This window comes from Mesoplodon densirostris, chromosome 2 (genome assembly GCF_025265405.1).
Source record: "Mesoplodon densirostris isolate mMesDen1 chromosome 2, mMesDen1 primary haplotype, whole genome shotgun sequence".
NCBI classification, from domain to species: domain Eukaryota; kingdom Metazoa; phylum Chordata; class Mammalia; order Artiodactyla; family Ziphiidae; genus Mesoplodon; species Mesoplodon densirostris.
In genome coordinates this window covers 164,983,613-165,004,835 of record NC_082662.1, presented here as the reverse complement: position 1 = coordinate 165,004,835, position 21,223 = coordinate 164,983,613, and the positions used below count along the sequence as shown (strand labels likewise).

Genomic DNA, 21,223 nt, shown 5'->3' with positions numbered 1-21,223 from the left:
TACCCCTGAGACCAAACACCCTGGGCTGAAAGGCCTAGAGATTATAGAAGAGAAAAGACAGCTCTGCTTGGAGTCTGTGGGGCAGCTCTCAATTGACTCTATTCCAGACTGCTTAATAGAATTTCTTAACCTTGTGTGATAAGCAGAGTCCAGAGGGTGGGGTTTTGGAGCAGACTGTAAATCATATTGTTTCCTTTCCTCTAGGCCAAAGTGTTTTTACAGGTGAGATCAGATTGTATTCCACACTTACAGAAGTTTAATAAGGAAAATAAGCTAAAAAAGGGTAGCCTGAGTATATAAGTGGGGTGGGAGAGGGAGCATAGACCGACTTAGCCTTGATGGACTGGCTGGGGAGAGGAGGTGGCAGTGAACTGGATATTGCTTATAATGTCTTTTTTTTTTTTTTTTTTTTTTTTTTTTTTATTCCTGAAGCCATAGCAGCTTTCTGCTTTCCTATTACACTGAATGACTGACCTATCACCCAAAGCACAGGATCTTCCTGATCAGAAGTCTCATAGAAATCACCTCCATTTATCAAACTCTGAAAACAGGGTCTTCATTTGTCTTCTGATCCCTAAGTCATTCTATTTGTTGTTCACCAAATCCTAAATTCTGCCTTTCTCTAAAACTGTAGTTCCGTTGCCAATTTACAGACAAAGTTCCTGAATGGACTTCAGAGGTGATATGCTTTCCCCTCTTTTCCCACCCAAATGCTTTCTCGGCACTCTTCTTCCATTAGCTGGCTACACAGTTTCCTGTATCATTTTCTCCACATATGCTTTGGGTGCCACCTGGGAACTGCTGAGAGCTACAAATATTACAGTCATTCTTATTTTGAAAGTACGTGTGGGCGATCACTTCTACATAAATAATTGATCTTTTAGAGATCAAGAAACAGTTTTATTAACTGTTTAAGTTACAGAATAACGCTAATTCCTTTCCAATTTTTGTTACCAACTGAAGCACACTGGCTTTTTTGTTGGTTTGCTTGGGTTGATTTTGCAGCAGCTTTTAGATTTCAGACTTTGTATACTCTATTTCACCTGCAGTGTCACCTGCCAGGTTACATCAGCCCTCTTAGACATTTAAGGACCTGGTGTCAGTTAGAGCTCCTGGTTCCACAGAAGCATCTCATGTCTAATTTTGGGAAGACCTATGGGCAGGAATCACTATCACCCAGTGATTAGGTTCAGAGACTAGATCAAAGTCAGAGGAAAATACCATGAAACTCATGGGAGTTTTTTACTTCTGAGGATGTGCGTCTCCAAGACCTCGTGGGCTTCTTTTCATAGTACCAGCTCTTCTTTTCATCAAAGACCATAAAAAGTAGGACAAATTCTCTCATGTCCACAGGCATGTTGGTCTCCTTATGAAGTGTTCCTTTTCGGCAGATCAGAAGGGGTCCTATCAAGCCTGAATGAATATCTTTTTCCTGGAAGACAGTAAGAGCAAATTGCATGTATTATCTCTTTCTCAAGATTTTCTTTGCCCTTCTGACAATCACTGATCATATTGAAAAGGAGATCTTCTCAGAGGCTCTGAATTTGAAGATTATAAATGAATAGCTTAATAAGCCTGGATATTGATCATCTAATTCTGTGATGCTCATAGTCCCTTCCTCTGATTAATCCTTTGTTTTGACATGGTAGTAATGATAATAATGATGATAATAATAGTGATACTATTATAAATACTATTTATTGAGCATCTACTATGTTAAATATTTTGCCTATAGTATCTTATTTAATTCTGACAACAATCCTATATGGTAAAAAATAAATTCATTTATTGAACAAATATTACCAAGTGCCTACTATATATGCTATATACTGTTACCACATTTTTAACTTTGGAAACTGAGGCTGAGAGAGCTCAAGTAACTTTCCTCAGGCTACACAGTCAGTGACAGGATAGGAATTGAAATCTAAGTCTATGCTCTCTACCATGCTCAAAATGAGGGACTCTTGATTTTGTAGTTCTTTTATTAAAAAAAAAGAAAAAGAAAAAAAAGGCAAAAGAAAGCTAGTACTTGTTCAAGGAAATTGCAGATAAACATCTTCTTCTGTAAAGGTAGTCACTCTAACTAGGGCCAACCTTTTAAGTATTCCTCTGAATACTTTACACTGAACAAATGCTTCTCACTGTCATCTGAAGCTCTGCATGGAGAGTCCCTGATTACGGTAGCTGTCGACTGTTGACCATGATCCTTACACATTCCTCATGGAAAGACAGATATTTACTGAGAAATAATTGTGACACTTCCATTTGATGGACGCAGTTTAAAAGTTTGAGGAAATGACAAAAACTTTCGATGGCTATGCTTACCGGGTTCACTGCCGAGTAGTAGGCCCAAGCCCGACAGGCAGAGCCAGGATTTTCTGGCCCTGATCGCTCAGTGGCGTGCCATACATATGTATAAGTGCTGTTGGGCTGAACAGCATTGTCTTCCTTAAACCATTCAGGAGAGTCATCTTCATAAGTCTTTCCCTCTGATGATTTTTCATAGGAAAGCCCATGGGCATGAAGAGAATATGGTCTGGATGCTAAGTTTTTAAAACGAACCTAAAAAAAAGAATGATTCACAAATGTATTTAAGTTTAATAAAGCCCAAAAAATGTCAGCATTATGGGTCAAAGTGGATGGCTATTAAATTGAACCTAAGATATATTGAATGCTTAGAATTGCAAAGTAACTTTCGTATATTACTTCATCTAACTTCACAACCATCCTATGAGATAGGACCTAAATAGTTTACTCCAGAAACACCAAAACAGGTTTGTTTTTAGGCTCAAAGCAAAAATGTTGACATTATCTACAAATGAAATGATACAGATTTGAAAATGAATGAGGCTTGGGTTTTACTCACAATAAGGTTTCAACCTACTGGCGTATAGAGAGACTGCACATGTGAATGCAAGTTAAAAATCTGGAGACAAAAGGTGCTGTAAACAAAGTATGAATGGGATTAGGTGGGAATGCCTGGGAGAAGCAATTCAGTTGAATGTTTAGGAGAGGTTGGGGGAATTAAAGAAAGTTTCTTAGGAGAAATGGAATTGGCCCGTATAGAATGAACAGGAGCTTAGCAGAAGGAGAAATAAAATTATGAGATCTTTTTTTTTTTCCTTGAAGAGTGGCAGATTACTTGGTAAGCAGTCTTTGAAAAGAAATGTAGTTATTTGTTAATTTTGAAAAGTAAATAAGCCACCATAGCTCTCTTGCCACTTTCATCTCTACAACCCTCTGGTGCTTGTGGAAATTCCTCTGATGATCTTAACAATGATCAAAAGATGACTTACTTGGATAACATCATCCACTTCAGCTCTAATGATAGGACCAAGTATGCCAAGATGCTCTTCATACTCTCCCCGAGGATCAAGCTTGTTAAAAGTGCTATCAAGGTACTTTCGAAAAACTACTTTCTTGTATATGGTGTCCTTTGAAACATCATCAGTGTCTTCACTGAAATGATACCAATAGCATTTGTTTAAAAGAACAAGTTAAAGACCATTCAAGAATTTAGGAAATTATCTCTGTTTCTGAATATAGTATATAGAGAAGATATTTGATAAATATTTGATGAACAAATGAATTAAAATATAAATAACTAAAACCACAAGCCAGTAAATATCCTTCAACTCCCAGCTCATACATCATTTCTTGGTATCTCCTCCTATGATCCTTCAGACTGGGTCAAATCTCTAGCATTCCTTACATTTCTATACTATTACTATAGTATATATAGTAAATCCCTGTAGTATTCTTATAATATTTCTATAGTATATATAGTAAATTATATATCATTTATTCATGAGATTATCTATTAATATCTGACTCTACCACTAGAGTGAAAGCCCCGTGAGGTTAGGGATTGTGCCTAGTTTGCTTATAATTTTTATTTCTAGTGCCTAGCAAGTTATCTGGCACATAGTAAGCAGATATTTATTTAATGTATTAATGAATGATAAATATAATCATATATTAACATAGCAGATTTTAATATCAAAAGCAGACAAAGCCATGTGATGGGACAGTGCCAGGACAGACAGATGATAAGAGTCGGTTGATTTAGAGGGCCACCCCTGTAAAGGTCACTGGATGGATGAGTGTTTTATACTCTGAAAGTAGCCACTCTTCCCACATTTGCTTTTGCTAAATCATAGTATTCCTCATGTAGTTCACCAGCTCAGTCTGGAGCTAGAGCACATCATATTTTCCTACTGACTCTTAAATTTCCCAGGAGTCTGGGAAACAGGCCAAAAGCTCATCCCTCAGTCTCACAGTATTTGCTACACAACATGAGCCATCCACAGAGAATCCCATTCTGCCTTCCTTCTAGCCTGTCTACCGGATTAACCCCATTCTTCCAGACTCTAAACATAACATACAGTCTCACAGAACACATGGGGAGGAGCAAAACAACTTTGCCATAAAAATGGGTTGCATATCTGGAATGGGACATAGGATTTTGAAGGAACTAGTTCCATCCCTTTACACTCTGGAAAACCTTATTCCCTCAGTAACTTGCTTAGAAATCCCTAGATAAACTATTTATTCTCATATAGTAATGGGTACTACATCTAAATAGGAAGTCAAGGGAGAAAGTCTCTTAAACTAACAGAATTCTAATATGGAAATGTCAGGCATCAGATTAATGAAATAACTTCTGTAAGTCACGCCATGCATTGTGTTTGTTTACTCTAGTAGCACTTTGGTTTTAACTTTAGTAGTGTAACAGTTAGCTTTTGTAAAAGCTGTGGGCTATATTTGGACACTTTACACATGGTCCCCATGATATCCCTGAGGATCTGTAGTTGCTTCTTGTCCCCCTTTCTCTATATTGTCATCCCAGAATATAGAACCCAGACCAATATGGCTTTCCACACTTGAGCAAAATTAAATTAAAAATTATCTTTTAAAAATGCATGTGGCTCCCTTAAAAACTCTCTGTTGTAAGTCAGGCCACTTACAAAATTGCATCAATTCATTCAACTCTATGGTTGAAGAGTGGCTGGAACCCTAAAATATTAGAGCTGCAGCAGATCTTGGGGGCCACTTCGTGTAACTCCTTCATTAAAAAGACTGCAAGTAACAAGGTTCGGGAAAGGAACTGACATATTCCAGTAAACTAGGAATGGCTTAAAGCTTTTGAAGGGTTTCTCATTGCTCTTTGAAAAACATCAAAATTCTTCCCAGGGCTCACAAAGCCTAGTGGCATCTGATCTCTGCAGAGCTAGCCAAACACTTTCCTAGCACCCACCCTCTTCTTGAGTTCCAGGTACAGGTCTTCAGCTTCAGGACTTCCTCCTTCCTCAGGGCCTTCATCATGCTGTTCTCTCTGTCTAGAATGCTCTGCCCTCTCTACCTCCTGTTCATCTTCAGATCTCAGCTCAAATGCCGCTTCTCCAGAGCCAGACTCCCCAGTTCTCATATCTCCATGTATCACCTTTCCTTATTGGTCTTTATCATGGTTAATTTTTACACTTATTTATGTGAGCACTTGGTTCATATCTTCCTGCCCAACTAGACATAAGTTCCATCAGGGCAGGAGTCCTGTGTTTATATTCTCTTTTATAGTCTCAGCACTTAGCACAATGCCTAGGAGAGAATAAGTACTCATTAAAGAGTTATTGACTGAGTGAGTCTATAAACCAAGTTAAAACAAAAGTTTAAATCAAGATAAATCATTATGTAATGAATGGCTCAGTTGAGGGTATAAACTTGCTTTTTGTTTCTAAGCTACATTATACCCTTGGCCTCTGCTACTGGAATCTTATGGAATTTGAATTAATCTTCACCAATATGCTATATACTTTATATCGATCAGTAAACAATTTAAAATGTCTTTGTTAAATAAGTAATTGCAAAAGGAGATTCTACATCACAAATTTGGATTTGAAGCCAACTTCAATGAAATCATATTGATTAGCCTATAGCTATGGATAGGTTGGGCTCTGCATTGGAGCAAGTAGGGGAGGTAGGAACATGTGTGATGAGAAAAGAAGAGAGAGGAGGGGGCTAATTTAACTACAAAATATCATAGACTTCTTAGAGTGATCGCTCTTATATTGTCCAGATGTCACCTAAAGTAGAGAAGCTAATCTTGGAATTAAAGGAAACAGTATAGGCCAAGTTGCAATAGGGAAACTAAATGATACTTAGTATAAGTTACACTTAGTATAATTTGCCCAGAATCATCTCCTTAGACTGCTGTAATTACTTTTTTTAGCAGTAGTGGAAAAGTGAGAATATAAAAGGAGAGAACTGGCCAAACCTTTGTGCAAATTTTGAATAATCCCAGGATAGTTCTTCAGCAGCAATGTAATAATTTTTTCTGTTTCCATTGTTGCTGCGAAGGTACCATGCTGCAATGTTGTCAGGATTTCTGGAGGAGTTGATGTCTGTCCTAAGATCAGTTTGGTAAGGGTCATCATAGGCCACAAAATCAAATTCACCATAGTCTTCTTCACTGCTCTCTTCCTTCTGCCTTGGAATAATTTCAACGTAATCTCCATCATCTCTACTGAGGCCTACTACGACCAGTGGATTAAATTCTCTTGGTATAAAAGTGTTATTTAGTGGAGAGTGTGGTGGAGGAGATGGCATCTGACCAAGATCTGCATAAGGGAAAGTCTGACCAAATTCTGGGAGAGGCAATGACTGACTAGATTCAGAAGTGTGGGATGTCTGATCGAGATCTAGAGGAGGTGATGTCTGCCTGAGATCAAGAGGAAGGGATGTCTGACTGATGTCTGGAGAGACAGTTGCCTGGTTGAGGTCTGGGGAAAGTGGCATCTGACTGAGGTTTGGGGGAAGAGTTGTCTGGCCAAGGTCTGGGGAAAGTGTTGTCTGGCCAAGGTCTGGAGAAAGGGTTGTCTGGCTGAGGTCTGGAGAGAGAATCTCCTGGCTGAGGTCTGGGGAAAGAACTGTCTGGCTGATGTCTGGAGAGAGAGCCTGGCTGAGGTCTGGGGAAAGCGTTGTCTGGCTGAGGTCTGGACAGAGAGTCTCCTGGCCAACGTCTGGGGAAAGGGCCATCAGGCTGAGGTCTGGAGAGAGAGTCTCCTGGCTGAGGTCTGGGGAAAGTGTTGTCTGGCTGAGGTCTGGAGAGAGAGTCTCCTGGCTGAGGTCTGGGGAAAGTGTTGTCTGGCTGAGGTCTGGAGAGACAGTCTCCTGGCCAAGGTCTGGGGAAAGAGCCATCTGGTCAGGGTCTGTAGAGAGAGTCTCCTGGCTGAGGTCTGGGGAAAGCATTGTCTGGCTGAGGTCTGGAGAGAGAGTCTCCTGGCCAACGTCTGGGGAAAGGGACATCAGGCTGAGGTCTGGAGAGAGAGTCTCCTGGCTAAGATATGGGGAAAGTGTTGTCTGGCCGAGGTCTGGAGAGAGAGTCTCCTGGCTAAGGTCTGGGGAAAGCGTTGTCTGGCTGAGGTCTGGAGAGAGAATCTCCTGGCTAAGGTCTGGGGAAAGAGCCATCTGGTCAAGGTCTGTAGAGAGAGTCTCCTGGCTGAGGTCTGGGGAAAGTGTTGTCTGGCTGAGGTCTGGAGAGACAGTCTCCTGGCCAAGGTCTGGGGAAAGAGCCATCTGGTCAGGGTCTGTAGAGAGAGTCTCCTGGCTGAGGTCTGGGGAAAGCGTTGTCTGGCTGAGGTCTGGAGAGAGAGTCTCCTGGCCAACGTCTGGGGAAAGGGACATCAGGCTGAGGTCTGGAGAGAGAGTCTCCTGGCTAAGATATGGGGAAAGTGTTGTCTGGCTGAGGTCTGGAGAGAGAGTCTCCTGGCTAAGGTCTGGGGAAAGCGTTGTCTGGCTGAGGTCTGGAGAGAGAATCTCCTGGCTAAGGTCTGGGGAAAGAGCCATCTGGTCAAGGTCTGTAGAGAGAGTCTCCTGGCTGAGGTCTGGGGAAAGTGTTGTCTGGCTGAGGTCTGGAGAGACAGTCTCCTGGCCAAGGTCTGGGGAAAGAGCCATCTGGTCAGGGTCTGTAGAGAGAGTCTCCTGGCTGAGGTCTGGGGAAAGCGTTGTCTGGCTGAGGACTGGAGAGAGAGTCTCCTGGCCAACGTCTGGGGAAAGGGCCATCAGGCTGAGGTCTGGAGAGAGAGTCTCCTGGCTAAGATATGGGGAAAGTGTTGTCTGGCTGAGGTCTGGAGAGAGAGTCTCCTGTCCAGGGTCTGGAGAAAGGGTGGTCTGGCTGAGATCTGGATGGAGGGATGGCTGACTGAGGTCTAGGGAGGTGGTTGTCTGCCAGACTTCAAGTTCCAAGGAAGGGAACGTTTGACTAACATCAGTAGGGAAGGCCTTGTTTCTTAGGTCATAGTCGGGTATCTGGCTGGGCTCTGGAGGAGGAGATCTGTGACTGGGGACTGTAGTGGAGTGCATTGGATCAGAGTCTTGAATAGGGAATGTTTGATAGTGTTCCTCTGGGCTCACTGTCTGATAAAGATCTGGAGGGGAGCTTGTCTGACTGGTGTCATTTGGGGGGTTTTGATCACCATCAGGAAGTGAGGCTATGAGGCTAAGTTTCATAGAGGGGAATGTCTGATTGAGGTCTGCGGGAAGAGATGTTTCACTGGATGTGTGGAGTAACAATGAATGATTATGTCTCCTGTCTGAAAATAGGGTGTTGGCCTCTACTCTCAGAGGGTGAAAACTCCTTGGAGATAGAGGAACATGGTGTGCAGGCTTCTCTTCCTTTTTCTTTCTTCGTGTCCTAATTAAAAAAGGGCCTTTCTTCAATCTACTATTTCCTCCATCTTGTCTTCCTTGTAGAGGTTTATGTCTAGTTACAAAAAACGTTGGGTGGCCACTCTGCTTTCCATGCTTGTTTTTAAAAGGGATGTTTTCTCCCCAAGTCCTTGAGTCATTCTGGGGGCTGTTTGGCAGCTTATCTTCATCAGTATCAGTATCTTGGATTATTTCATAACTGCCTTTCTCAGAAACCAAATGCCATTCCCCATTCAGAATCTTAGATGGATCCTTTTGTTGTAAGAGTAACAGATCACTGGGAAGGTTCTCCCAGGGCCGTATTCTGGAAGAAGAAGAGTTGCCATGGCTTAAATGTCTACCAGTTTTATGTGCTGGGAATTCCATCTGGGAGAACCTATGCTTTGCTGCTTGGCCTCTTCCTGCCTTGAATCTTTTACGTTTAGCACGTTCTTGATTTCTGAATTCTTCTGTACCAAATGGAAGCAGGCTTATCCCTGTGACATCTGAGTATAGAGGATCTTCTATAGGGTCTTCAGAATAAGGGCTGGAATGCTCTGCTGTGGGTGGGTTGAGAACTGAGTTCTTATCTAAGCTGGTGTGTCCTAGCGGGGGACCAGCTGTGGTGGCTTCTGGGTGAGGAAAAATTTTCAGAAGTTGTGAAAAGTTATTGGCAATAAGCCTGCTAATGTTACCTGGGGAAGAAGAATTTGAACCAACAGTTCTGTTGGTACTTGGAGGAATGAATTCAGAGTTGTTCTCCAGAGCCAGGGCGGTAAGATTGAACTCATCTTCCTCCTGATTTGATGATGAATTTCTGAATGACCTGATTCCTAATGATAAAGCCAGTTTGTTCTGGTAATCATAGTCAGCATCATTATTTTTATCTTTGATTTCTGAAGAATCACGCATTTTCCTTGTAGTTAGGGATGTAGATCCTGAAAGTTCGTATGTAATCTCATATAAGTCATCATCATAATCCCGGATACACTTAACATCCCTGAATCTCAGCCACAGTTTTTTGCTTCTTGGATTGGAATTCATGGTAGTTAACATCCAAGTTCCTACAAAATAGAGACAGAGAGAACAGAGAGCTCTGAGTACAGAAAAAGGTATAAAAACCCTATGGTCCATTGTGGCAGATAATTTCCAGTGAACTTTCATCAGGGATACTGTGGTCTATGGACCACAATTGATCTGTGAACTGTTGGTTACTGTTGCACAGTGACATAAGGAAAGAAATCAAGAGTAAAGTGTATAGGAAACCTTTTAGTAATTTGACATTTTCTATGGCATCCAATCATGTGATCAGCATACTTATCTCATTTAACAGAATATAGACCCAAAGTATTGGTCAGTGAAAATTAGAGAGAAAAAAACTTTCAGCACAGATAGTTTGAGAGTCACTATTTTAGAATATATTTTTAAAGGGATGAATCAAGAATGAAATGGACTTTGAATATCATAAGCATCTTGTGAGTTGCACATTTTGTTAGAGAGCTGGAGTTAGGGGGAAGATGATGATGTTTACCCCCACAAATAAGAGACATATAGATGTTTCTAAGTAATAAATAATTCAGGTGGGCCTAGGGCAGTTTTGAGTTTCTTTGAAATGGTATGATTTGCTGGCACTGAAGATTTCCTGGAAAGTCTTCAATAGTTACCACATGTTGATTGTCTACTGAGTCCTAGGCACTTGGCACATATAACAATTAATGGTCAAAGCAACTCTGTAAGGTATTATTATTCTGTTTTTCAGATGAATAAACTGAGGCCTAGTGAGGTGGAGTAATTTGTCCAAGGCTACACAGATATCAAGTGGCAAAGCAGGATTTGAACCCAGGTCTGATGAATTCCAAAGCCCATGTGCTTTCCATGACACTGCTGTCCCTGAAGCCAGCCTCTAAGGCACTATATTGGATGATCACTAACCCTAGGGTGGGATGGCTGTCTTATAAAGCTGAAAAAGGCATTTTGATAAAAGAAATGCTCTTTTGTGGCTCAATGCTCACGCTTTCTTCTCAAAGTCATGCCTTATCTTTTTACTGTTGTATCTTTACTTCTCACTTAGCCCAGAGAAGGATAAATGGAACGCACATAAAGGACTGGACCCATTTAAGTAATTAATTCCCCAAATAGAAATCATGAGTAGTCCTGAAAAGAAAGCCTGCAAGGGATCAGAGAGAGAAGCCCAGGAACCATGGTAGTCCGGAGAGCTGCAGCAGACCGGGTAGATCAGAGAGTCCCCTTTAAGTGTCCAAGCTCTTACCAACATTATCCATTGTGACAGTCACAGATTCCCCACGCATAGGGAAGAGGGTCAAGGTGTCCTCATGTTTCTTTCCATAGATGAATGAGTGCCCAGTGAAGTGAATGGTCAAAATGTCATTCTGGGTTCCCATACTGCAGAAGTGCCACTGGACGGTGTCATCAAAGCAGAATCCTAGTATGGGTATGCTCTCAGGCACATAGCCATTGATAGCTGAAAGAGTGAAATTTGTTGAAACATCAGGCCTATGCCAACAAAAGGGAATGTGTCTAACTATACTTACCGTAAATATCCCAATGGTAATTTGGTTTCATCTAAGCAGTGATTATCTGAGATAAGCTTTACCAAATCTAACATGTAACTGGAAGATCAAACTCAGACTTTTCAAATGAGAGCTTATTCTCCTAAGTTAGCCAAGGGAGAAATGTCAGGATAAAGACAAAACCTTTTCATTCACATTGATTTATTTAATCATTTGTTAAGTGTATATTAAATATTTTGTACTCTAGGTTCTGCTTTTAAAGATATTCCGAAGGTAACTTAGAATTTTGTCTAGAGTAATTTTACCCGGAGAAAAAGCATAATATAAGAAATACAGATTCTTGACGCATTAGTTATTTTTTTCTTTTTCTTTTAACATCTTTATTGGAGTATAATTGCTTTACAATGGTGTGTTAGTTTCTGCTTTATAACAAAGTGAATCAGTTATACATATACATATGTTCCCATATCTCTTCCCTCTTGCGTCTCCCACCCTCCCTATCCCACCCCTCCAGGCGGTCACAAAGCACTGAGCTGATCTCCCTGTGCTATGCTGCTGCTTCCCACTAGCTATCTATTTTATGTTTGGTAGTGTATATATGTCCATGCCACTCTCTCACTTTGTCCCAGCTTACCCTTCCCCCTCCCCGTATCCTCAACACATTAGGTATCAAATGCAAAGTAATGTCCCTAAAAATCAAGCATATTTAGCACATTTTGCAATTTTAATTGCTCTGTCTTAGCATTTATATAATCTCTAGTTTGCACTCAACTATCAAGTTCAGACATTTTCATTCTCTTCCCAAGGGATACAGTTTTAGTCAGTATCATTGTCTACTTATATACTAAGCATGGTAATAAAATCACAGATATGATTTCTATAAGGGCAGGGTCCATGTCTGCCTAGGTTACCACTATAGTCCTAATCTTAGTACAATGCCTAGAACTAGTGAGAACTTAAATATTTATCGAATAGCTGACACAATGTATTTTTAGTTTGTACCTCATTCAGGAAGCTTTTCTAAATGGTCTATAGCTGCGCTAATTTGGTAGCCACTAGCCACCAGTGACTATTGGGCACTCAAAATATGGGTAATCTGGATTGAGATGTGCTGTGAGTATAAAGTACACACTGGATTTCAATGATTTAGTAAGAAAGTAAATTTCATTAATTTTAATGTTGATTATATGTTGAAATGATAATGTTTATGATATATTAAATTAAACATTATTAAATACATTTCATATATTTCTCTTTAATTTTTAATATGCCTATTAGAAAATTTTAAATTATATTTGTGGCTCATATATAATTTCTAACGGACAGCACTAGTCTAGAACTATGACAGATTCATTGCCAAAATGAAATTAAGTACAGAAAGCTGAGGCTAACTCCCTATTTCAAATTATTTTCCTGGCACCTGCCAGTTCTGAGAATCCCCAATTGTTAGTTGCCTGAAGTTATATGAACAGACCATGGAGAAACCATCCTCGTACCTGTGGTTACTTATCAGAGAAAGTGATAATAGTGACTCTCAACTCTGAGGAAGGGGACAGAGTTGTGGAGAAGTTTGCTTCCAGCTGGCTCAGTGAAATCTCTCCCAGACTTCCCATGCCAGTGGCTTTGGGCACTGACTTTAAAACTGTAGCAAAAGCCTGAACCTTGGCTCAGGGAATTCTTTCTGTTCTGAACTTCTTACTGTGTACTTAAAACTTCTTTATGGATTGACTTTCCAAGACTCATGTCTCCCCATATGCATTTTGCCTTAGTTTGATTTGACAATCCAGTTTTGGATTATTTACCCTGTTTCTGCCCTGGCAGAAATAAGAAATAGACAAGACAAAAAAGTAACTAAAGGAATAAGCATTGTTACATTCATGCTAAAGAGGACTACTTAATATTTCTGCCCTGGACATAAAGAGTATGCACCTTGCACCCATTCTAAAATCCCCAGATACCTCTGACCAAGGCCTCTTCCCTCACCATCCATCCCACACCCTGTTCTTACCTGCTCAGAGCAAGTGCACATGCACACGTGTGCATGCATGCACACACACACACACACACATTTGGAGCAGGAGACCAAGAAGACTTCTAAGAATAACAAGCTTTTTACCTCATGCTGTAAAAAGATTTCTATAATATCACCCAGTAATTTCATCACCAAATCCCTATACTGGAAGTGAGGGTAAGGAGTGAGTGGATTCTAATCCATGTGTCTTCCTCTAGGAAAATCACACTTCAACCACAGGAGTGAAAAACTGATGGACAAAAAGAGTGCTCCGACTTACTGCTCATGATGTTTGACTCATAAAACCTGGGGTCATCACGTTTCACCTTCTCAGGATTTTCACAAAACTTGTAGATGTTGTCCTCAATGTACCAGCTCTTGTTCTCATCAAACACAACAAACACAGCCTGCTGCTCAATGTCTGCTGCCCTCTGGAGGGTAAAAGGGCTGTGTTCAGTGATTAACGTCCTAGCAGATTGATTAACTACAACCCTGAGTTCTCAGAAACCAAAGGGGTACAGGTCTTGGATCCAATGAAGCCATTAATTCAGACATCTGTGAGAGCCCATTGTGTACAAAGCCCTTGTTAGAGCCAAAGGTAGCATGTCAAGGCAAACAGAGCAGATCAGAAAATTCAGAGACTAAAATATCCTAATAGAAAAATCCCATTTCAACGTAGCAACTGTAATTCTGTTTATCTCTGTTATCACCTTTCAACTCGAATGATTGATTGGATGTGCTCCAAATAGTTGCAAAGGATAAAAAAGAAGGGGGCAGTAGGAAAGTTTTATATCTCTCCCTACCTGTTTCCTTTCCTAGCTCAATAAATTAGGGTCTTCCAAATGTCTCTTTCTGCATTTTCTAGGCATATATTTATTTTATATGCCTTGGGATGAGACTTCTTTGATTATAGCTTAGCCTAATTGGGAATTTTAAGTTAATGATATGAGGCTTTTATTCTTCAATGAAGATAAAGTCAGAAGATCCATATCTTTGTTCACATTCTTCTGTATAAATTGGTCTTGCTAGAGATAGACCATTGTCTGGGTTCAACTTCATGAGAAACTACGTCTGCAAGCTATGTCTGCCTGTATCTCTCCTTTCTCTCCCTATTGCAGGTCTCTAAAAATAACGAGGACTGGTACAGAGCTTTACACTTTTACCAGATGGTATCTCATTGAGCCATGAAACAACCCTATAAAATTTTTAGGAGGGGTAATACCCTTTTGATGAAAGGAAGAAATTAAGAGAAACTAAGTGACTTGCTCATCACATAGCACAGGACAGATCTGGAATTTGAAACAAGCAAACAAAATACAGTATCACACTGTAGACTTGCCTTTTCCAGTGGAAGTCCATACGGAAATAGACAAGACAAAAAAGTAACTAAAGGAATAAGCATTGTTACATTCACACTAAAGAGGACTACTTAATATTTTCTGGTTCTCTAGAAGCAAAAGCCCCATTATTTAACAAGGAGAACTAATCTGTTCCAGTCAGAAGAAATTCCTGGAATTTCTGAAAGGTTACTTCAAGGACAAAATACCTGTATGCCTCGCTTATCCAAGGATCTGCTCTTACAAATTAGAAGTAGCCCTATCAGCCCAGAGGCAATGTCCCTTGTGATGTCCACATTACTGTAGTATGGTCTTGTTAAGCACTGAGCATCATTTTCCATGGGTTCATCAGACTCTAGGATGTTCCACTTATAAGTATAGGTTTCCCCTGGTTGAACTGCTTTGATCATGGTGTTACTGCCTGAAAGAAAATATAGTCAAAATTGTTTTCGATTTTCAAAATTATTTCATGGAAATAAATTAAATAAACAAATAAGTAAATAATAAATGAATGAATAATTTAAAATAATTGAGCTCTTGTTAGAATCAATGTTGGGAAAGGAATATTATTTTTATATTAAGTTCCACTTGATAGAACTCTGGATAGCATGTAGCTATTACATATTCGTCCACTAGAGGCCACTTATGGCACTAACCAAGGACACCATAGTTTGTAATCATTAGGGTAAAAAAATCCCTGAAGTGAGCAGTGTTTGGTTGTGACTTTGAGGATACCCCTATACGTATACTACCTGACTGTATAAGTTATACTGCTGGGCAAGGAAGAACATGGCAACATCTCAGAAGTCAATAGTTTCATTCAGTAGAAGTGAAAGGTTCGAACCTGAGGTGGAGGAAGAGTTGACTTCATCTTCATAAGGAGAGAAGGTCACACCATGAGGGTAAATGCTGTAGCTGCGGCTGGCCATATTTTTGAACATGATCTACAAAATTAACTCAAATTCATTATTTCAGGATTTAAGGTCCATCATGAGAACAGAGGATGCTAAGCTTTGCATATTTACTTGTGGGATAGCATGTGTGTGTGAGTGTGTGTGTGTGTGTGTGTGTGTATGTCAATGCAAACTAATGTTGTTTATCTGAGTGGCAACCTCTCCCCATCACCTGACAGACGCATCTGAGAGAGTTCCACTCACATAGTAAGGTGGAAAATGGAAAAGAAGTCTAACCTTAGAAGTGACATTTTCTTCACAGTATATCACTCTCTCCAAGTTGGTCGCCATCCCCTGTCCCCTCTCCTTTCAGCTTGGACCACATCTGCCTTTGAACCTGCTCCTTCTCTTCTCTTAGACCATGATCACCTTCTCGAGCCTGCCACATCCCCCAGAACCCTGTCATCAAGTCATCTTCTTGATGGGGCACAGAAAATAGCCAGATCCTGAATTGCCAATGAGGCATATTTCCACTTTCTAAGAGTACCTAAAAGGGATCAGAAATGAGGGAAGGGAAAGAGAACAGAGAAAGGCTGCTTTCTGCCCTTTTGTTATTTTTTAAATGAACAGAATTGGCCTTGTCTGTTGATATCCTCTTGGTTCATTCCCATGAAGAGGTGAAGGGAGGAGCTTTATGCACACAGGAGTCCTAGTTAACCTGCTTAATCTTCAGAAGAGAATTTTAATCTTATCTTCTACTTGCTTGCCAAAGCATCTGGATCATCCTTAATCTGCAGGTTATCTGCATTCTAGAATCTTGCCAAAGATTGCAGCTTTCAATTCTCTGCCGTCTAGTTCTTATCAGAAGATAAGGTGATGATGTGACACAGCATTTAAGGAAAACTGTCTGAAGAACACTTAGTGTTCTTGAAACATATCAAAATTTACCTTCATCAGAGACCAATCATCAGAGAACTACATACCTAGACCACATTGATGAATTGTTTTCATTCAGTTGGGTTATGTTCTCAGCTATAATGAGAAACATTATTTTAAAAAGCTTTGTAACTTTTAAATTTATAAATTTATTTTATAAATTTATAAATTTATGGTACCAGTAGGAATTTATCAAGGATTCCATCTACTACATCACACAGCGTGCTCTTTTTTAAGGATCCATGGGAGAAATTCCTCTTAAGTCTCAGTAGCAGGGGAAACTGTGCTTCTTTTATGACTATTGTGACTCCTGCCCTGACCTAGTTCCCTTTTCACTTTGGCTGCTAGAAAGCTTAGGACAAAATTTGTTGACAACATTACAGGAGCATATGGTATGTGTTTCATTATACTTATCTTATCCTTGGCTTTATTTTCTTTGTCTCCATATTATCCTTCACCCCAATTACATTGGCTCCTTGTTTTATTCCTTTATAATTTGATAAACTGTCTCAGATTGTTTGTATTATGAGATAGGCTACAATAAGTGCAAATACTAAATAAAAATTAAAGCTGCATCTTAATTTAAAATTATATGGACACATTAAAAAAATAACCAGTACTTATAATCTTGTTTTCACTATTTAATTTCTTCCATGGTTCTATATTTCTGTTACTTACTTTAAGTGTGTCTCTGACCTGGGCTCTGATAATAGGGCCCAAGATCCCATCTTTGATATCGGGATTCTCCAGGCGTTTGGTGAAGGATGCATCTTGATACTGTTTGTAGACAACCTTCTTATAATGTTTTCCAATTTGGTTTGAGAAATTATCCAAATGCAGAGATCTGTACTTTCTTAAAGTGAAATAAAATTTAAAAGATTAAATCATTTTCTCAAGTAGAGACCCCAGTATGATAGGGAAACCCTTATGCTTAGAAGTTCTGCTGTTGAATTAGCTAAAATGCTAGTTTCCTTAAGGAAAACAAACAAACAAACCTTAATGTGGCTTGCAAAGTCCTGATACCTTCTCTCTAGTTGGAAAACGTGAAACCTCTGATCTGTCTCCTCCACGATTGATAGAGTCTTAATCATGGTTAGAACCAGCTACTTATATCTTCCTGTCACTATGGTTTCTAGAGTAGACCTTCACTATCTCTGAAAGGTCTACTTGGATGAAAGGATAAGATATACTATGAATTTTTCTTAAGTATTTCTTATCACTTAACTTATGATATCCTTATTGGCTTTCCAGGTATTTCTCAATCTCTAAAAGCACATTCCCACTCTAGGAAGCTTCTGCTGTCTTTATTAAACATAAGTTCTGTGCTGTTGGGCTATCTCTTCTACCATCTACCCAATCCTGGTGCCATCTGAAAACCAACTGCCTTCACCCATCTTCTGTAACTACTGCAATAAATGATTTGGGGGAAGCAACATGAACCACTTTCCCCCTTGGTCCTTTTTATAGCCTTAGTTTGAAAAAGCAGAGCTCCATGGTAGAGTTTATCCATTTTATGTGTTTACTTTACACAATAAATATCACTGACTACTGCTAGAGAGTTCTGGATTCTTATCTCAACCCCACTTCCCTAACTCTTCCTGCATTTTCTAAATATTCACTTATATTAATTTCATGTGTATAATTCCATAGCATCTTTATGCAAATATGACTTGCAAATATAAATATTCTTATCCTTTCACTCCTTGAAAAAAGGCAGCTATTTATATATTCCATACTATACCTTGAAGTTTTTTTGCATTTTTCCAGCTTTACTGAGGTATAATTGACAAATGTATGTATTTAAGGTGTACAACATAATAATTTATATATGAATATATGCGACTACCACAGTCAAGCTAATTACCACTTCCATCACCTCACCTAGTTACTAATTTTTTAAAATTTTGAGAACACTTAAGATATACTGTCTTAACAAATTTCAAGTGTACAATACAGTGTTATTAACTATAGTGTTACTAACTATAACAGGTCTCCAGAACTTATTTATTTTGAAACAGAAGGTTTGTATACTTTGATCAACGTCTCTGCATTCCCCCTCACCTCCCAACCCCTGGCAACCACCATTATACTCCCTGCGTCTTTGAGTTTGACTTTTTCAGATTCCACATATAAGTGAGATCATACAATATTTGTAATTCTGTGTCTGGAATAGTTCACTTAGCCTAATGTCCTGCAGGTTTATCCATGTTGTTACAAATGGCAGGGTCTCCTTCTTTTTTAAGGCTGAATGATATTCCATTGTATATATAAACCATATTTCTAAAAATTCATTTATCCATTGATAGACATTCAGGTTGTTTCCATATGTAGGCTATCATGAATAAACTGCAATGAACATGGGAGTGCAAATATCTCCTTGATATACTGACTTCATTTCCTTTAGATATATACCCAGAAGTGGTAGTTCTATTTTTAATTTTTTGAGGAAGCTCCTTACTGTTTTCCATAAAGGCTGCACCAATTTACATTCTCATCAACAGTGTACAAGGATTCCATTTTCTCCACACCCTCATCAACAGTTGTTACCTCTTTTTCATCCTAGTTATCCTCATAGGTATGAGGTGATATCTCATCATGGATATGATTTGCATTTCCCTCATGATTAGTGATGCTGAACACCTTTTCATATGCCTATTGGCCATTTGTATGTTTTCTTTTATTTTACCACAGTTGACAATTTTTATTTTCTAATTTTTTACATTTATTTATTTATTTATTGGCTGTATTTGGTCTTCATTGCTGTGTGCGGGCTTTCCCTAGTTGTGGCAAGCGGGGGCTACTCTTTCGTTGCAGTGCACAGGCTTCTCATTTCAGTGGCTTCTCTTGTTGCAGGGCATGGGCTCTAGATGTGCAGGCTCAGTAGTTGTGGTGCACGGGCTCAGTTGCTCCATGGCATGTGGGATCTTCCCGGACCAGGGATCGAACCCATGTCTCCTTCATTGGCAGGCAGATTCTTAACCACTACACCACCAGGGAAGTCCCTGTACGTTTTCTTTAGAAAGATGTCAATTTAGATACTTTGCCCATTTTTTTAATTAGGCTATTTTTGTTTGTTTGTTTGTTTTGCCATTGAGTTACATGAGTTCCTTTTATATTTTGGATATTAACCTCTTATCAGATATATGGTTTGCAAATATTTTCTCCCATTCTGTAGGTTATATTTTTATTTTGTTGATTGTTTCTTTTGCTGTGCAGAAGTTTTTCAGCTTGATGTAGCCCCACTTGTTTATTTTTCCTTTTGTTACTTATGCTTTTGGTGTCATACCCAAAAAAATCATTGCCAAGACCAATGTTTTATGGTTTCAGGTATTACATTTAAGTTTTTAATTTATTTTGAGTTAATTTTTGTCTATGCTGTAAGTTAAGGGTCTAATTTTACTTTTTTGCATATGGATATCCAGTTTTTCCACCATCATTTATTGAAGAGACTGTCCTTTCCTCATTGTGTATTCTTAGTGCCTTTGTCAAAGATTAGTTGACCATATATGCATGGGTTTATTTCTGGGCCCTTACTTCTGTTTATTTGGTATATGTGTCTGTTTTTATGCCATTATTATACTGTTCAATTACTATAGCTTTGTAATATAGTTTGAAATCAGGAAGTGTGATGCCACAAGCTTTGCTCTTCTTGCTCAAGATTGCTTTGGATATTTAAGGTCTTCTGTGGTTTCATCTGAATTTTAGAATTGTTTCTTTTTTTTCTATTTCTTTGAAAAATGCCATTGGAATTTAATAGGGGTTGCATTGAATCTGTAGATCACTTTGGGTAATGTGGGCATTTTAACAAAGTTAATTCTTCTAATCCATAAACACAGGACATCTTTGTATTTGATTGTATCTTCTTCAGTTTCTTTCATTGCTGTCTTATAGTTTTCAGTGTAGATCTTTCACCACCTTGGTTAAATTTCCTAAGTATTTTATTCTTTTAAAAAAATTCTATTGTAAATGGAAGTATTTTCTTAATTTCTATTTGGATTGTTGATTGTTAGTGTATATAAATTCAACTGATTTTTATTATGTTCATTTTCTATCCTGCAACTACTGAATTTCTTTATTCTAATAGATTTTTGGTAGAGTCTCAAGTGTTTTTCTATATATAATATCACATTATCTGCAAATAGAGACAATTTTACTTCTTCCTTTCTGATTAGGATGCCTATTTTTTTTCCTTGCCTGATTGCTCTGGCTAGAATTTCCAGTATTATGCTGAATAAAAGTGACAAGAATGGGCATCCTTGTCTTGTTCCTAATCTTAGAGGAAAAGCTCTCAGATTTTCACCACTGAGTATTATGTTAGCTTTGGGTTTGTCATATATGACCTTTATTGTGTTGAAGCACATTCATTCTATACCTAACTTGTTGAGAGTTTTTTATAATGAAAGGATGTTGAATTTTGTTAAATGCCTGTTTTTTGCTTCTATTGAGATAGCGATATTTTTATTATTCATTTTTAATGTGGTACTTCTCATTTATTGATTTGCATACGTTGAACCATCCTTGAATCACAGGAATAAATCTCACTCAATCATCATTTATGATAATTTTAATGTGCTGTTGAATTCAGTTTACTAATCTTTTGATAATGTTTTTGACATCTATGTTCATTAGGGATATTGGCCTGTAATTTTTTTCTTGTATTGTTCTTATCCAGCTTTGGTATGAGAATAATGCTAGGCTTATAAAATAAGTTTGGAAGTGTTCCCTACTCTTTAATATTTGGGAAGAGTTTGAGGATTAGTGTGCAATATACCTGTGAAGTCATCTGGTCCTGGGCTTCTATGTTTGGAGGTTTTGGATTACTGATTCAGTCTT

At 38.9% G+C, this 21,223-nt stretch overlaps 1 protein-coding gene across 1 annotated transcript in view; it reads right to left on the bottom strand.

The window, feature by feature from the left end:
* F5 (coagulation factor V) overlaps positions 1–21,223 on the bottom strand; it is an 85,709-nt gene that overhangs the window by 16,572 nt on the left and 47,914 nt on the right. The window contains exons 8-18 of the mRNA XM_060078663.1: positions 17,069–17,243; positions 15,406–15,505; positions 14,771–14,982; positions 13,505–13,655; positions 10,952–11,164; positions 8,219–9,746; positions 7,462–7,813; positions 6,272–7,164; positions 3,297–3,459; positions 2,326–2,562; positions 1,222–1,432 (exon numbers count right to left, since the gene is read on the bottom strand). Of these exons, the coding sequence (XP_059934646.1) occupies positions 1,222–1,432; positions 2,326–2,562; positions 3,297–3,459; positions 6,272–7,164; positions 7,462–7,813; positions 8,219–9,746; positions 10,952–11,164; positions 13,505–13,655; positions 14,771–14,982; positions 15,406–15,505; positions 17,069–17,243 (4,235 nt within the window). The remainder of the gene's footprint in view (positions 1–1,221; positions 1,433–2,325; positions 2,563–3,296; positions 3,460–6,271; positions 7,165–7,461; positions 7,814–8,218; positions 9,747–10,951; positions 11,165–13,504; positions 13,656–14,770; positions 14,983–15,405; positions 15,506–17,068; positions 17,244–21,223) is intronic.